This window comes from Hyperolius riggenbachi, chromosome 6, assembly GCF_040937935.1.
Source record: "Hyperolius riggenbachi isolate aHypRig1 chromosome 6, aHypRig1.pri, whole genome shotgun sequence".
In the NCBI taxonomy this organism is placed as follows: domain Eukaryota; kingdom Metazoa; phylum Chordata; class Amphibia; order Anura; family Hyperoliidae; genus Hyperolius; species Hyperolius riggenbachi.
The window spans coordinates 279,598,473-279,614,913 of record NC_090651.1 but is presented as its reverse complement, the minus strand read 5'-3'; the positions used below and the strand labels follow the sequence as shown (position 1 = coordinate 279,614,913).

The 16,441-nt window shown below is 41.6% G+C and overlaps 1 protein-coding gene across 8 annotated transcripts in view; it reads right to left on the bottom strand.

Annotated features, from left to right (window-relative positions):
- Positions 1-3,512: 3,512 nt before the first annotated feature.
- Positions 3,513-16,441, bottom strand: part of CADM1 (cell adhesion molecule 1) — a 539,770-nt gene continuing 526,841 nt past the window's right edge. For all 8 annotated transcript variants that reach the window (XM_068240925.1, XM_068240926.1, XM_068240927.1 and 5 more), the window contains 2 exons: positions 15,928-16,056; positions 3,513-10,460 (listed from right to left, as the gene is read on the bottom strand). In XM_068240925.1, the coding sequence (XP_068097026.1) occupies positions 10,342-10,460; positions 15,928-16,056 (248 nt within the window). In that variant the 3' untranslated portion in view covers positions 3,513-10,341. The remainder of the gene's footprint in view (positions 10,461-15,927; positions 16,057-16,441) is intronic.

The following is a 16,441-nucleotide window of genomic DNA, read 5'->3' as shown; positions in this document are numbered from 1 at the left end:
TTATTATATTCATCAAAAAAGACATGAATTTTGTCAACATTTTTTTTTTTTTTACTTTCTGTGCTGAAATTTTTCAAATAAAGTAAAATTTCTAAATACATTTTTGTCCACATTTATTGTGCTACATGTCTTTGATTAAAAAAAATCCAATAAGTGTATATTTATTGGTTTGGGTAAAAGTCATAGCGTTTACAAACTATGGTGCAAAAAGTGAATTTTCCGATTTTGGAGCATCTCTGACTTTTCTGAGCACCTGTCATGTTTCATGAGGTGCTAGAATTCCAGGATAGTATTAATACCCCCCAAATGACCCCATTTTGGAAAGAAGACATCCCAAAGTATTCACTAAGAGGCATGGTGAGTTCATAGAAGATTTTATTTTTTGTCACAAGTTAGCGGAAAACGACACTTTGTGACAAAAAAAAAAAAAAAGCTTCCATTTCTGATAACTTGTGACAAAAAAAAAATGAAATCTGCCATGGACTCACCATGCCCCTCTCTGAATACGTTCCAAAATGGGGTCATTTGTGGGGTGTTTACTGTCTTGGCATTTTGGGGGGTGCTAATTTGTAGGCACCCCTGTAAAGCCTAAAGGTGCTCATAGGACTTTGGGCCCCTTAGCGCACCTATGCTGCAAAAAAGTGTCACACATGTGGTATCGCCGTACTCAGGAGAAATAGTATAATGTGTTTTGGAGTGTATTTTTACACATACCCATGCTGGGTGGGAGAAATAGCTCTGTAAATTAGATTTTTTTACACACAATTGTCCATTTACAGAGATATTTCTCCCACCCAGCATGGGTATGTGTAAAAATACACCCCAAAACACATTATACTACTTCTCCTGAGTATGGCGATACCACGTGTGACACTTTTTTGCAGCCAAGATGCGCTAAGGGGCCCAAAGTCCTATGAGTACCTTTTGGGATTTTACAGGTCATTTTGAGGCATTTGGTTTCTAGACTACTCCACACGGGTTAGGGCCCGAAAATGCCAGGGCCCCAAAACCGTGAGGAGTAGTCTGGAAACCAAGTGCCTCAAAATGACTGTTCAGGGGTATAAGCATCTGCAAATTTTGATAACAGGTGGTCTATGAGGAGCCGAATTTTGTGGAACCGGTCATAAGCAGGGTGGCCTCTTAGATGACACGTATTGGCACTGAAGTGCAGGAGGCGCAGGATGTTCTCAAATCGTGACCTGGACATGGCAGCAGAGAACATGGGCATGTGATGTGTTGGGTTCATAGACCAATAAGACCGCAATACATTCTTTTTGACTAGACCCATGTTAAGGAGAAGGCCCCAAAAAATGTAACGTTTAGAAACTTGGAGTGGTTTCCACCGAAAAGGCTGGGCATGGTAGCTTCTTGGATTGGCGGTTGCGTATTGTGTGGCATAACGGTTGGTCTCAGCCACAATTAAGTCGTACAGACCAGCAGTGATCAGAAAAAAAAATTCTGTCACTGCGGTGGGGCGGGTGAAGGTTTGGCCGGGTGATCAGAAGCCCGCAGGGGGCAGATTAGGGCCTGATCTGATGGGTAGGTGTGCTAGGGGTGACAGGAGGTGATTGATGGGTGTCTCGGGGGGGATTAGAGGGGAGAATAGATGCAATTAATGCACTGGGGAGGTGATCAGGGGGGGGTCTGAGGGCGATCTGAGGGTGTGGGCGGGAAATTGGGTAGATAAGGGACTGATCTGATGGGTAGCAGTGACAGGTGGTGACGGGGTGATTGATAGGTGATCAGGGTGTGATTAGAGGAGAGAATAGATGCAAGCAATGCACTGGCGAGGTGATCGGGGGGGGGGGGGGGGTCTGAGGAAGATCTGAGGGTGTGGGTGGGTGCTTGGATGCCCGCAAGGGGCAGATGAGGGTCTGATCTGATGGGTATGATGGGTAGCAGTGACAGGTGGTGACAGGGGGTGATTGATGGGTGATCAGTGGGTGATTAGAGGGGAAAACAGATGTAAACAATGCACTTGGGAGGTGATCTGAGGGTGGGTCTGCGATCTAAGGGTGTGGGCGGGTGATCAGGTGCCCGCAAGGGGCAGGTTAGGGTCTGATCTGATGGGTGGCAGTGACAGGTGGTGACGGGGTGATTGACAGGTGATCAGTGGGAGATTACAGGGGAGAATAGATGTATACAGTACACGGGGGGGGGGGCATCTGGGGAGGATCTGAGGGTGTGTGTGTGTGTGGGGGTGATCAGGAGCCCCCAGGGGGCAGTTTAGGACCTAATCTAAAGCAGCATTGACAGATAGTGACAGGGGGTGATTGATGGGTGATTGGGTGCAAACAGTGGTCTGAGGGGATGATTGGGTGCAAACAGTGGTCTGAAGGGATGATTGGGTGCAAACAGTGGTCTGAGGCGGTGATCAGGGGGGTCTGAGGGGTGCTTTGGGTGATCAGGGGGCAGGATCAGTGTGTGTGTGCTTACTAGGGGGGCTGCCTCCTGCCCTGGTGGTCCCTCGATCACTGGGACCACTAAGGCAGGAGGCAGCCTGTATTATACACTTTGTATACATTACAAAGTGTATTGTACACTTTGTTTGCGGAAGATCGGGGGCTAACAACCCGCTGGCGCTTTTAAACAGCAGGCGGGTTGACTTTGCGGGTGGGCGGAGCCTAATGCCGGCGGATGTGCGCGCATTCCTGCGCGCGATCCCCGGCTAATTAGTCCCCAGGTGCCGCCGCCGATCGGTGTTACGCGGTCCTGGGGGTGCCACTTTGCCGCCGCCAATAGGTAGTGGGCGGTCGGCAAGTGGTTAATATGGAGTTGCATCCCACTTTAATACAAACTAGTTTATAAAGACTTTGCATTTTGCCCTCAGGTGTTCTTTAAAGAGCACCTCCAGTCAAAAAAAGGGTCATACATCTGGTACATTGTTGTGGATAAAAAAGACTCACATTTAAGCACTTCCTTATTTATAAAGTACACCCTATGCATTGTGTCCTCCCCTCCAGCCTGGTTCCCTCCTCTGCCCCTCCCTCCCCTGCTCTCTGCCTGACTGGATCAAATTACTTTACTTTTCACAGTGTGTAAGACAGAGGAGAGACAGGAGAACAGCTGCAGCCTGTTTTATCCTGTCTGCTTGCTATAAATCTTATTCCAGATGTCTGTCTGCCTGCCTGGATTAGATCACATGGACATAGGGATGGAGTTATGACATCAATCGCCCAGCATTATTTGCACCTATGGTTTGGAAAAAAAAAAAATCAACCTGGCTAACAATTTCACACTGGGGCAGGAATTTCAAGACCAGAAGTGGAATACGGACCCTAGAGATGAGAAAATCACACTTTATTGTATGTGATTTTATATATCTTGGTTGTATTTGGTTGAAAGCAAACTGTAATTTATAATTTAGGTGCTCTTTAAAGGGTATATGCAAAGACTGCAGTGGCTGCCATGCTCAATATGTTGCTGCTTCACAGATACACATTTATCTTAAAACATTTTTAACACTATCTCTAGAAAAAGCAAAAGACGGCACAAAAAATGACAACATGAAATAATTTTATATTTTATTGTCATTTTCTTACAAAGTAATACTCAACAATACATTTCAAACAGTGTACCGTATATTAAAAAATACAGAAATAATACAACTAAAAAGCCAAAATAAAAAATAACAAAATAAAAAGGAATGAATAATTGTCTATCCATAATGTGGTTGGTTTTGTTTTAATTTCCAATGTGGGGGCTAAGGTTTAGCAGCCTACCTGAGACGGAACAGACAAGGGTGGGAACACAGGGACCTGAGACAAGCAGAAGCGGAAAAACGGGTGCTCACAATGAACAAAAACTCCAGGAGCCGCCAGAAGGGGGGAGCGTAAACACAAGAGCTTACACAGGAGAAAATATCTACTGCCAATAGACTTTACAAACTGCCTTAAAACCAGTCAGCAGAAAAAATGCCCATTCTTCTTCCTTCCCCTCACTCCCAATAAAAGTATCACAATACAGAAGATAGCCTGGCAGTTGGAGGGATGGCATTTTGTGAAAAAAAAATCCACATTAATCAGGACTTCAAGTCAGATAAAATCTAATAAAATCACTTCCTGATAAAAAGTTAAGACCCTGTGATACCCGGCCATGGGAGCGGAGGAAGGGTGGGGGATCGGACAGTCAAACAGTGGCACATCACAGACAAATAATTGTAAAAAGGTAACCATATTTAAACTATGCACTTCACACTGAACAAGGGAAATAGCAAACAATAGTTTCATTACTTTTATGAAGAATAATTTGAGGAAAAAAAAAAAGAAAAAAAAGAAAAAAAAAAAAGAAAGGGATAAAAAAAAAACAACAAAACAAAAAAACTGCAGTTCATTAATGGCAAAAAGATAAAAAAATAAAATGACTTTAGTCTATTGTGGCCCCAGGCACAGCTGTTGAAATGATATTTCTCACGTAGGGCAGTGCATTAACTGTTGTCTCAAACAAGCAGGCATGGCAGCGAAAGCAAACGGTTTCACCCAAACAGCTGTTTACTGAATTAAAACAGACTTCAAACATGAATATGTTCTATTAGACACGCGATTTATGTATGCACAATGATATTGTGAAACTGCTTCTGTTAAAAAAACTTGTATATGTCCCTCGGTGATATGTTAAATGACTATGGATGGGACAGAAAATATAAAAGCCCACAAACCTGTATCGTATAGAGACATTGTACTGCTGAATCCAAAGGACTAATTCACAAAGCCTACATGACTAAGCTTCCCAGGACTGAAGACCACAGGAGAATATGACAGACCCTGCAAACCTACTGGTAGGTGGCAAGTGTTTCCACACCTCATTTGGGATTTATCACACAATAATGAGAGCAGCTAGATTTGTGGACTTTGCTTTTGTGCTACTTCAGTCATGTCAACAGATGTACACTAAAACTTGTTTTTTCATAAATTAATGCAGGAAATCCTGAATTTATGGCAAAATATGTATTTTTCCATTAGGCATGCTCAATCTGATTAACTTAAATTAAGGAATTTTAACTGTAGCCCAGTATGTAAGTAGGGAGAGAAAACTTTGATATCATTTCTATTCTCCAATTCTCATGACCCTTAGAAGATTACTCCCATAGCAATCAACAGAAGAAACCCCATGCCTGGCTGTGGGCACAATGGTCAACCAAAATAACTTTAGATTACAACATTGTTACCATCTGACTGACATTTGATTGGTTTACAATCCAGTTCATAATATCAAATATGTACTTTAGCAGTAAAATGCCCTTTAGCTTTTTTTTTATAGATGCATGAAACCAATATATAACCAACCAATATAATTTCCTGAAGAAACCAGTCCTATGGGCTAACTCTCGTGAATCAGGAATTTATCAATTCATTAATGGCTTCTGTTGGTGGTGACAATCAGTATACGGGCACAGCTACCAATTGGCATTCATGTCACTTTCAAGCAGCAGGTACAATGTGACCAATGTTCGTTGGTTGTGGGAAGAAGCCGTAAACTTACTTTCCTTCTGCAAAGTCCACCTTTAGCTGATCCTTCTTGTTTCAATATGGATAGCGGTCAAGTGCTAGAAACACCATTAGATTTACTCACACATCCTGTTCAACTGAGATCAAGATCTGTAATGCGAGTTCCAGGTATCATCAGGACAGGAACTGAGAGACATCAGTAATAATAATGGTTTTTAACTGCTGTTTGTTTCCCTGTCACAGAATTCCCCCATTTCCTGTGACAACTCTCATGAGTGCAGAAAATAGGAAATGCTCTTAGTAATGGGAACACACACAGGAATAAAAACCCAACACACGGTTTCCTACTTTTATGAGAATTAGTCGGACTGTCCATTGAAGTATTTATCCAAAAAGAAAGGTATGAGAGGCAGTAAAGGGGCGAGATTAGGCATATAAGGGCAAAAGCTGAATGAAGCCCATGTAAGATTCAAAAGATTGTGGACACTCTGCCAACCATCTAGACATGAAGGGAGGCAGCTGTTCAGAGACAGCAAATTTCAGCACTGCGCTTAAGATTTGTCCGCCACCATAGGCCGTAATGGCTATAGTTGCCCTTAGTGACTAATTTTGGCGCTGGCAATAGCTGGAACACCAATTAGCAATAAATTTGAAAGGCAATAGCCGGAGCCCAAATTAGCCACCCACCACCACCACTTCCCATGCACCGAAATTTGCCAGTGGCAGGGTAGGATGCCAGACACTGTGCAGTCAACATAGGTTCAATGCAGCAGTTTAGGTGATATTTGAGTACAGATCTGCTTTAGCCGTTCATAACCCATACATTTGCATGACTGTATATTAAAGAAAAATGTATGCTGTATTTCAGGTAATTTTCCGCCCCATCCACAGGCATCTGCTAAATATCATAAAAAGGGAGTATTGTCTTTCATATACATACAAACAGCTCACAGTATCACCAGAGATATGATTTAGACAATTTATCACAAATCCCATCTCATGCTGCTTCCCCTTTAACACCTCTTATTTTCCCCCACCCCCTTTAATTCCAAAACCAAAATATTAAAAATACATTAGCAATCCCTAGATAAATAAACTTTTAGAAAACCACACACTCTTTTCAATATACTCTTGATCTGAATTAAATGGGTTTGTACGAATAAAATTCTAGGCCATCTTTAAACATCGCTCTCCGAGGGAAAGACCAAAAGGTAGTCATTGCTGTGTGGCCAATTTTTTTTCTATATAAATATACACAATCTATCATAACAATAATTTTAGTTTATAGGACTTGGGATAACAATACAAACTTCACACAAAGAAATTTGGTTCATGCTTGCAAGTCATTTCTTTTTCCCATCTGTTACACTTCTATATAAAATCTAGTGCCACCCAACACTCAAAAGTAATGTCAAGTAAGAGCTGGTATTTTTATGAAATGAGATCAGTGGTAGCATTCATTGACTTGTTCCAACCTTTCACTTTAAAATTGTCACATGGGAAAATAAAAATATTTTTGGTTGATTTTAGATTCCTCTTGGAAGGTTTTAAAAATGTTCTATATCAAGTTTTATTTATCTATAACAACATTACAAAAAAATACTACCATGGTGTGTCCATGAAGGTCAAGCCCAAGAAAGCCAGCATACATGGAGGCACCTTGCGTGTGTCGGAGAAAAACTTAGTAGTTTACTCTGCAAGGAGAATGGCAGTGTCAATACTTTGAGAGCCAATTTACGTCATCTACTTTCCCAGCTTTTCGTGGCTATTTCAGCAGCTGTGAAATATGCCTGGCATTGCTGCTAGGAGCTTTCCACTTTCTTAAAGGACAACTATTGTGAACATTTGTAAAATGTAAAATACATGTGTATTAGTTGTAAATTTGTCACACAGCAAAATGCACTATACATTTATTTTTTTCCTACGTTGCTAATACAAATCGGACAGATTTTTGGCTAGTCCAGCTCTTCATGGGGGTTTCCCGTTTTTTTTTTATTCTTTTCAAAAGCACTCCATGGAAAGGACCTTTACAATCGTGCTGGAAAACCAGTGTCCTCCTGTGCTCACTATTCTGGAAGAAGCCACTGCCATCCATGGAGTGCTTTCGAAAATAAAAAAAAGAATTCCTGACAATCCCCCGTGAGGAGACGGATTATTCCAAAATCTGAACGACCTGTCACATTTCTACTGCTTATTGTAAGAGACAAGGACATAGGAAAAAAGAATACATAATGTACATTTTACTCTGGGAAAATATACAACGAATGCATGTGTATTTTAAATTTTACACATTTTTGCAATCGTTGACCATTATTGAAACCAGTAAATACGAAGTATTTATATGTAACATTTCATATTTACCTAGTTAAAATAATAGCTTGAAAGATTATATAAAAAATATAATACATGCCTTTTTAAATTTCTAGATTAACCAATGGGATATATTGGGAGTGGGAAAAGGAGAGCTGGTTGACTTCCATATAAAACATGCAAAATCTTTACATGTGGGGAAGAAGTGGAGACAAGCCAACAGACGTCACCACTAAATTCCTAAAAAGGAAAAAAAAAGAAAACCAAACATCCAGCATGTACAGCACCACTGCTGCCGGTTTTTCAGTGCTGGGTGTACTCAGTAAAGTGAAAAAATATGACTTGCTTTGCTGTGAGCCCCTGTAAAACTAATACACCTTTGGAAACTAGTGAAGTTAATGAGACGATTGGCCGTGGCATAGTTGCCAACGGTCCAGATATTCCCGGGCATTCCCAGAAATCAAAGGGGCGGGCCTTTATTACAAATAAGGCAGGCTTGTGCACTTCTGGATGGGGTATAGGAGGGCCAGGAACATTTCCTGTTCAGTGACGTTTATGCTTTGGGAATGATGGCAAGCAAGATATTGTAATGGTGATGGCTCTTGTGATAGCGCATGCACGCGTACATACACCATACATACATATTTACACACACACAGTGGCAGGTCAGCACAAACACTCTACCTGCACAACTCTACCTAAGATAGGGAAATCTCAACCATAAAACATCTTGCGTTGCTTTCTACCTTAGCATGTACATGACAAAAACACAGAATCAGCTCGGCAGCCATCTTAAAATAACCCCTACATTTCAATTTTTTTAAGACAGAATACAGGTGCAGCTCTACTCAGCAATATACAGTGGGAGTGACAATAATGCAACGCACTTACCCTGCTAACACCTTCTATAGCAGCAATGACATTTCTCATTGTTTTACACTTGAACAACTTTTGACTGAACCCTCCAGACAACACAATAATATTACAGATTATATAATACACACTGCTTTTAGTAGAGTAACATAAAGGATTGAATGCCTTTGCTTTACAGTCAGTGGAACTGCACCTTTAGAACCAAGAATATCAAACAAACAGGAGGGTGCAACTGTCCACATGTGCTGTAATAGGTCTGTAGTGGATATCACAGCCCTGAAACAAGACACAGCATGGAGGAAAAACAAAATAAAATAAAGCACCAAAGAAAAAAAAATACAATAAAAAATAAAGTAATAAAAACCTAGGCGTTAACACACTTGAAATCATGAATAAAGGTATGGAGGTGACAAAAAGGCGGGAAAGGTGAAGGAAGAGAAGAGGGAGGTAGAGGCTAAGAAAAGACAACGGGATAAGTAATCACAGGGCTGGATTTGAGCTGAAATCATGGTTTTCAATGGAACTTATCATAGCACAATAAAGTTTTCCCATATTCCCCCCCTCCTCTTCAGCTTGTTCACTTGTGAACGGAAAGGCACGTCCTCTTGTATATTCACAAACTGTCCAATATTCAGTGGGGAACGTGATGGGGGAAAGTGGTAGCTCTTCGTCACCCCTGAAACCTAGATGGTTCCAAAAGTCTCTCTTTTTTTCCCTACTTCAACATTGTTTACTAAGTGAGCCTGAACTCCAGAAGGGGACACATACAAGAAAACTACCAGGACACTTAAGTGAAGGTGAGGATAAAGCAAAGAGGAAAAAAAATGAGAGCGGCGAATGAAAAGACAGGCAGGCATGATGTAAGATGGACAGGAATTAAAGCAAGCCCCATAATACAGTGGCATGAGAGGTACTACTAGAACAACAGCTAAGTATGAGTAAAAAGCTACAGAGAATGGACAGTCCCTGTTGAATGTCACATGAGGATACACATAATAAACACATAAGCCGGTAGGAATGAACTGACACAATGATTTATACAGCAATAGGACACCCCATGAGAGAGAGAGGAGGAGAAACTAAGAACTAGCTGAGCATACTAATGACTAGATGCACCAAAAAAAGAGAAAACAAAATATCAGTAAGGTTGCTATGGAAGCAAATGGTATGAAGGAAGCAGCCCCAACAGGAAATGAAATGAAATGGACAAATAACAGCAACCTCAAAAGGAAGTGGCACAAGACGTAAACTAAAAAGGGCCCAGGAGGAACCGGCACAAAAACAGCTGGAAAAACAAGAACTTCTCAGGAAAGTGAAATAAAAAAACAAGCAAGGCACCAAATTGTCTGCAGATGAAAACTACACCTCTTCAGTGAAGGAGGAGCCTGGGTATGACTTCCACAAGAAAGGGAGGCGTAAGCTACGCATACAGTACCCTCCTGCACTGAGGAGTTCAGAATCCATGTTTTAATCCCCCACCCATCAACAAAATAAAAACAAACATTTCAGGCTCCTGTTATTCCCAAGAAAGGAAAGTGGCAAACAATAAAAGCAGAGAGTGTTGTGGGGCAATCACTTTATACCAGATGGGTACCCCGCTCCTCCATCCGCTCCAAAACCAAATGATAAAAAAAAAAGCAAGACGCTGGAAGGTCCTTCTCCCTTAGGGCAGTGAGTATGAGCAGAGCTCACACCCAGTAACAAGGCCAGGCTAGATAAAATATTCCTTCTTCTCTTCACAGTTGTTTTGCCCACCCTCTGCATTGATGATTGCAGTGTCTGCGTCTGCTGCATCGTCTGCACCTTTGGCTTCATGGGTGAAGTATGTTCCTATGGGAGGGAAATAGAAAAAACGGACTTATTATGCATGTAAGACCTGTGACAAACTGCGAAGCAAACTATTCTGTTAATGATCAAGAAAATGAGTGTGAAACTTGGGTGTGGTTATAGCTGTAAAGCAACAATGGAAATTGTACGCATAATAAAATAGATTGAAACCCAATTGTATAATAACTATGCAGATACTGTTAAGTCTGAAAGCCAAACAACTAACGACATGTTTTTCTACTCTTTAGCAGTGGTCAGAGTGGGGGAAGAGGCTTTTATGGCTTCTCTTTTTATTGATTTTTAGTGAATTCATACATCAGTGACAGCTGAGGTGACATCAAGACTAGAAGTAAACAGAAATATTCCCAGCTTCGACATGGATGTCAAAACACATTTTCAGTACACTTGGAAGGGCTAGATTTTACCCGTCTTTGTCCAGAAGCTGCACTGTATCATTTATGTATTCAGTCTTCTGACTTATTTGTAAACTTAAAAACTGGGAAAAACCGAGAGCCCAATATAGTGTAGTATGTTGAAAACAAGGGGTAAATGATCAGTGAGAAGAATATACTCACAAACGTGGGTTACCACTCAGGCAACCACTGTATAGGCAGGTGAGGAGATTAAGCCTGTCCTCACTCAGGGCAAAGAAGTCACTCTCTGTAGACAGGAAACCAAGGGGATAGGTCACCCCTCCACCAGGGGTGGACACGGTATAGCTGTATGAGAACAGAGGTGCCAGCAGGATAAAAATGGATAAAAACTTTAAAATTTGCTCGGAGGAAGCAGTGGACTTACCTCCAGAAAGCAGACACGAAAGACTGTCTGAATGATAACAAACACATTTATTGTAAGGTACCCCAAAGGTGCAACGCGTTTCGCAAGCAAAGCCCGCTTCATCAGGCAATAAGGTGGGGACAAAAATGTGCAGTCTTAAGGTCACGATAAGCGCCTCTGTTACTCTATTTTGCAGTAAACAGTGGCCATCATGGTCTTTCGCTGAGCTAGGTTGCCTTCTGGGAGCTGTTGCTTACCTCCATTCCCAATTAGGATGCAAGATACTCAACCTCCCATAGCTTTTTTCAAATGCTTAAACATATCTTAATAGTGAAAAGGAACCATTATATTAAATCGGTTTGCCTGCACAAGGCATTAGCCGCTTCAATAGAGTTAACTCTTGAGATAAGTGCACTGCTTTTGACCTCAGTCGGCTGTAAATTCTTGAAATGCTTTGATTTCTCTCTGCAGAGCAGAAGATTAGAAACTAAAAGCAGAAGTTCTCTTATTGTCTCACACTGCCCCCTAGTGACAAGAGGCCATAAATACACATTACAGCTGTACTAATAAAACTAAGGACATGTAACAGATAAATAAAAAAAGTGTGCTAAAAATAAACTGGCCTAAAGCACTTGCATGCCTCTAAATAAATTGGCTGCTAAAGGGTTAAGTAGTCCTAAGAAAATAAATAAATCGGCATTAGCTATATAAATCTTTGAGACATGCCTACAAGTTGAAAAACAGTAATCATGCACTGTGGCAGTAAATGCTCACAACCTCATTCATGCATTTTCATACTTTTCTATAACTAGACAATGATTTCAATGTAGACATGAAAAGATGAAGTTATATAGCTAACAGTTCTATGTTGTGTACAGTCAGATACAGTGTCTATATGTGGTAAGTAGGAGACCAGCCCACATTAACATGTGCACGCCACAGGCTGGAACTGAAAACCTATCATCTCAGTGTATGAAAACCCTACAATTATGTGACATCAATCTGATGATTGTTGCTTTGCAGAAAGAAAGAAGGATGGATGGAGATTACAGTCCTTCAGAGGATCTACGGTAAGTGTAATCTATAAGGTTTCATTACGAGTCTGTGGACCTTAAGGGTTCAGTGAAATAGGATAAGTGCACATACTAAACACAAGATTATTACCTCTCTTCTAATTTGATGATTTCCGCTACATTAAACCGATTCCTAATCACCTCTTTATTGCAGATCCAGAGCTAAAATGTTTGCTAATAGAATTAATAAAGCTTCTGGCTTTCCATCTGCTATCACCCTTTAAGGAACAATGGGTCTATGCAATATGGATAGTCTGGGAAGATCTCAGACATGATGATAATTGTTAAAGGGAAACATTCACTCACAATGTATACAAGCTTAAAGGGAAGGTTCAGGGAGGGTGGGGAAAAAATAAAAATCAATTTCCACTTACCTGGGGCTTCCTCCAGCCCGTGGCAGGCAGGAGGTGCCCTCGCCGCCGCTCCGCAGGCTCCCGGTGGTCTCCGGTGGCCGACCCGACCTGGCCAGGCCGGCTGCCAGGTCGGGCTCTTCTGCGCTCCAAGTCCTTGTACTTCTGCGTCCCACGCCGGCGCTCTGACGTCATCGGACGTCCGCCGGGCTGTACTGCGCATGCGCAGTAGTTCTGCGCATGCGCAATACAGCCCAGCGGACGTCCGATGACGTCAGAGCGCCGGCGTGGGACGCAGAAGTACAAGGACTTGGAGCGCAGAAGAGCCCGACCTGGCAGCCGGCCTGGCCAGGTCGACCACCGGGAGCCTGCGGAGCGGCGGCGAGGGCACCTCCTGCCTGCCACGGGCTGGAGGAAGCCCCAGGTAAGTGGAAATTGATTTTTATTTTTTCTCCACCCTCCCTGAACCTTCCCTTTAAAGTGTACCTGGAATGAACAAAAGTAAAAGTTTATACATACCTGGGACTTCCTCCAGCCCCCGTCAGGCTGCTTGGTTCCTCGCCGTCCTACTCTGCCTACTGGATTCCGCGCAATTCAGTTCAGTAATCTGGTGATTCAGCGCGGTCCAGCTGCACGCACTCCGCCATCGCGCTCCCACAGCCAGCAGCGTTCTGCTCCTGCATAGTACTACTGCGTAGGTGTAGAATGCTCCTGGCCACGGGAGCGTGGACTGGCCGTGCATGCATAGTATAAGCAGTATTACCAAACTGAATTGTGGATGCGGAGGACGAGGGACCATGCAGCCTGAAGAGGGCTGGAGGAAGCACCAGGTATGTATAAAACTTTTGCTTTTGATAGTCCCAGGTTTACTTTAAAGCAGAACTGTTCAAAATGCTTAGTTTTGATGGCAGCTGAGCAACTTAAAGTGGTCTGAAAGTCAGCATTTCTACTTTGCTTTAAACATTTCTCACAGCTTGAAAGCTACTATCCCAGAAATCTTTTTTAGCAGAACATCACAGAAATGATGAAACAACGCGATTTGTCCTGCTATTCAGCTTCAAATCCGCATCCAAACTGGAGATAACAGTACCTTTGTTTGCATTCCAATGTTGATACATGTGTGTAAACACAGTGTAACAAGTGAAAAGGAGCTCTCTGTGATTCAAGCACACAAAAAGCTCAGAACAGCTAATTAGAAGATGGTAATATATAATAAAGAGCAGTTTGAATAAAATGCAATGGCAGGTTTCAGGGCAAGATAAACTACACTTTGGAAACTTGTAATTTGTAAACAGACAATATTACTTATCCACAAAAGCAAATATGATAACTGTATGAGTAATAAAAAGTAGGAAAACACATTTTTATTGAATTTTATGTCAGAGTTTCAGACCACTTTAAAATATTTTTTGCCACTAAAAGATGCTGTTGAGATACAGACTGTCTGTTATTTTTAATGAGCAGTCCGACTCCCATGCCACAACAGTGACCTCTAGTAGCTGGAAGAAGCAATACATATTTAGATTTTGTAGAATTAAAAAAAATGGACTCGGTTTCATTGCCATTTTAAAGCTGCTGCTCTGATCATTTAAATATTTAGATTGTACAGTTAAAGCCTAACTAAACATAAAATGGAATAAGGAAGTTACTAAATGCAATCATGTTGACAAGGAAATTTAAAGAATGAATAAAAGCAAAGTGATGAGCAGAAAACCTGCTTCATGGGCTAAATGAGATTTCAGTTAAAGAGAAACTCCGACCAAAAATTGAACTTTATCCCAATCAGTAGCTGATACCCCCTTTTACATGAGAAATCTATTCTTTTTCACAAACAGATCATCAGGGGGCGCTGTATGGCTAATATTGTGGTGAAACCCCTCCCACAAGTAACCTCTCCCACAAGAAAAGTTCAAACTTTTGTGGGAAATAGCTGTTTACAGCTGTTTCCAACTGCCAAAAACCTTGCAGCAGCTACATCACATGCCAACAGTAAAATGTTCACTGGAGTTTCTCTTTAAACCCCTTTGACACCCTGTCTCCTCTGGATAGAGCTGTTGGGTGGGTCAATCAGGCTTGACCATGTGACATTAAAAATAGGAAGAACAATAGATTCTAGCCAACACTTCCTTGCTTGCCTAAACTACAGTAGAAAAAAAAACATGTCAGATCTTGCAGGTGTGGTAAGTCAGTCCTATATTTCCTGCTCTGTGTAATTTTCATGTCTCAGAATGGAAGTTAGGAAAAGCATACAGATGGAGTAGCCATGCACAAGAAGCGTGAAAGGGGGATGATGGGTATAAAATATTGGGAGTTTCTATGTCGGGTGTATAATAGGTCCTCCTTTAGCTGCACAGCTCACCTCCTGTCTGCCTACCACACCCATATTTAATGAGAGGTGGGGGCGAGATCTTGTGCCAGTCACTATTCTCGCACTTAAAGGGCAAAATTGTAACATTTAAAATACATGTGCATACATACTTATACAAAATACATTTCTCCCAGATTAAAACACACTATAAATTACATTTCTCCTATGTTTATGTTGCTTACTATAGGTAGTAAAAACCTGACAGATCTGACAGGTTGTGGACTAGCCCATCTCATCATGCGGTGTTCTCTTTATTTATTTTTTACAAAAGTTGGCAGCTGATCTGCCTACTCATTTGCACACCATTTTGGAAGTTGGATCAAACAAGTTTTCAGTTAGTGATTTTGAAAGTAAAGAAAACCCAGAGAATCTTCCATGAGGAAATGGACTTTTCCAAACCTATCAGATCTGTCAGATTTTCACTACCTACTGTAAGCGACAGGGAAATAGGAGAAAAGTCATTTATAGTGCATTTTAATCTGGGAGAAATGTACTTCGTATACACATGTAATTTAAACATTACAATTTTTTGTGATAGTGGCCCTTTAATTCTTTATGCAACAATGCAATCTTGTGGATTGCAGAAAGCAGGTGCTGAGTAACTTTAAGTGCACAGTCTACCTACTAGAAACAACATTGTCTTAAGAGGTCCTAAGCCTCCATGGAACAGCGCTGCAAGCAAACACAGCTTCACAAGTCTGATTTATCTTAAAAAGTTCAGTTCCAACGGTAACTAAAATAGGATAATTGACATGATCGCATTGAGAGCTTGCATTTAACAATTTTGAATTCAGTTGGGATTTAAACAATGATAGAAGCTAAAATCATGCAATATACAGTATAATAAGAAATAGAAGGTTGGCTAAAACCAAAAATTAGGGAAAATGCAGAAAGAAACGTACCTTTATGCCGAGCAAAGTAACGGCCAAGGATGATGAGAAGGCAAAGCATCGCAAAGACAACAACAGCCACCACACCCCCGATGACTGCATGGTCTACACCGAGGGGACTTTCTTCACCTGCCCGGGTATCTGTTATGGGAAAACAACAGTTGATGAGCAGGGGCAGTGCAGCAATTACCAAGAGTACAAGTCTACAGCAGCATTAATGAGGGATAAATGTTAATGAAAAGACTAAAGGTAACCCAGATCAAAAATGTCCCTGCTTGATCCCTTCTCAGGTGTGTCATATAAACCCAAATAACACGGTATGAATAGTTTACACAGAGATGGATTAAGACATGATGGGGCCTTAGGCAAGGGTTTTGCGGCCCCCTTGTGGTCTTGTTGATAAGCTGAAGTGCAGAGAGGTCAGAGAAGGTGGATAGTGGGCCCCTTGACACCGACTACGCCCCAAGCACCTGCCAAGGTTGCCTGGTGGATGATCCTACTCTAAGAGTTTACACCATCATTTTAG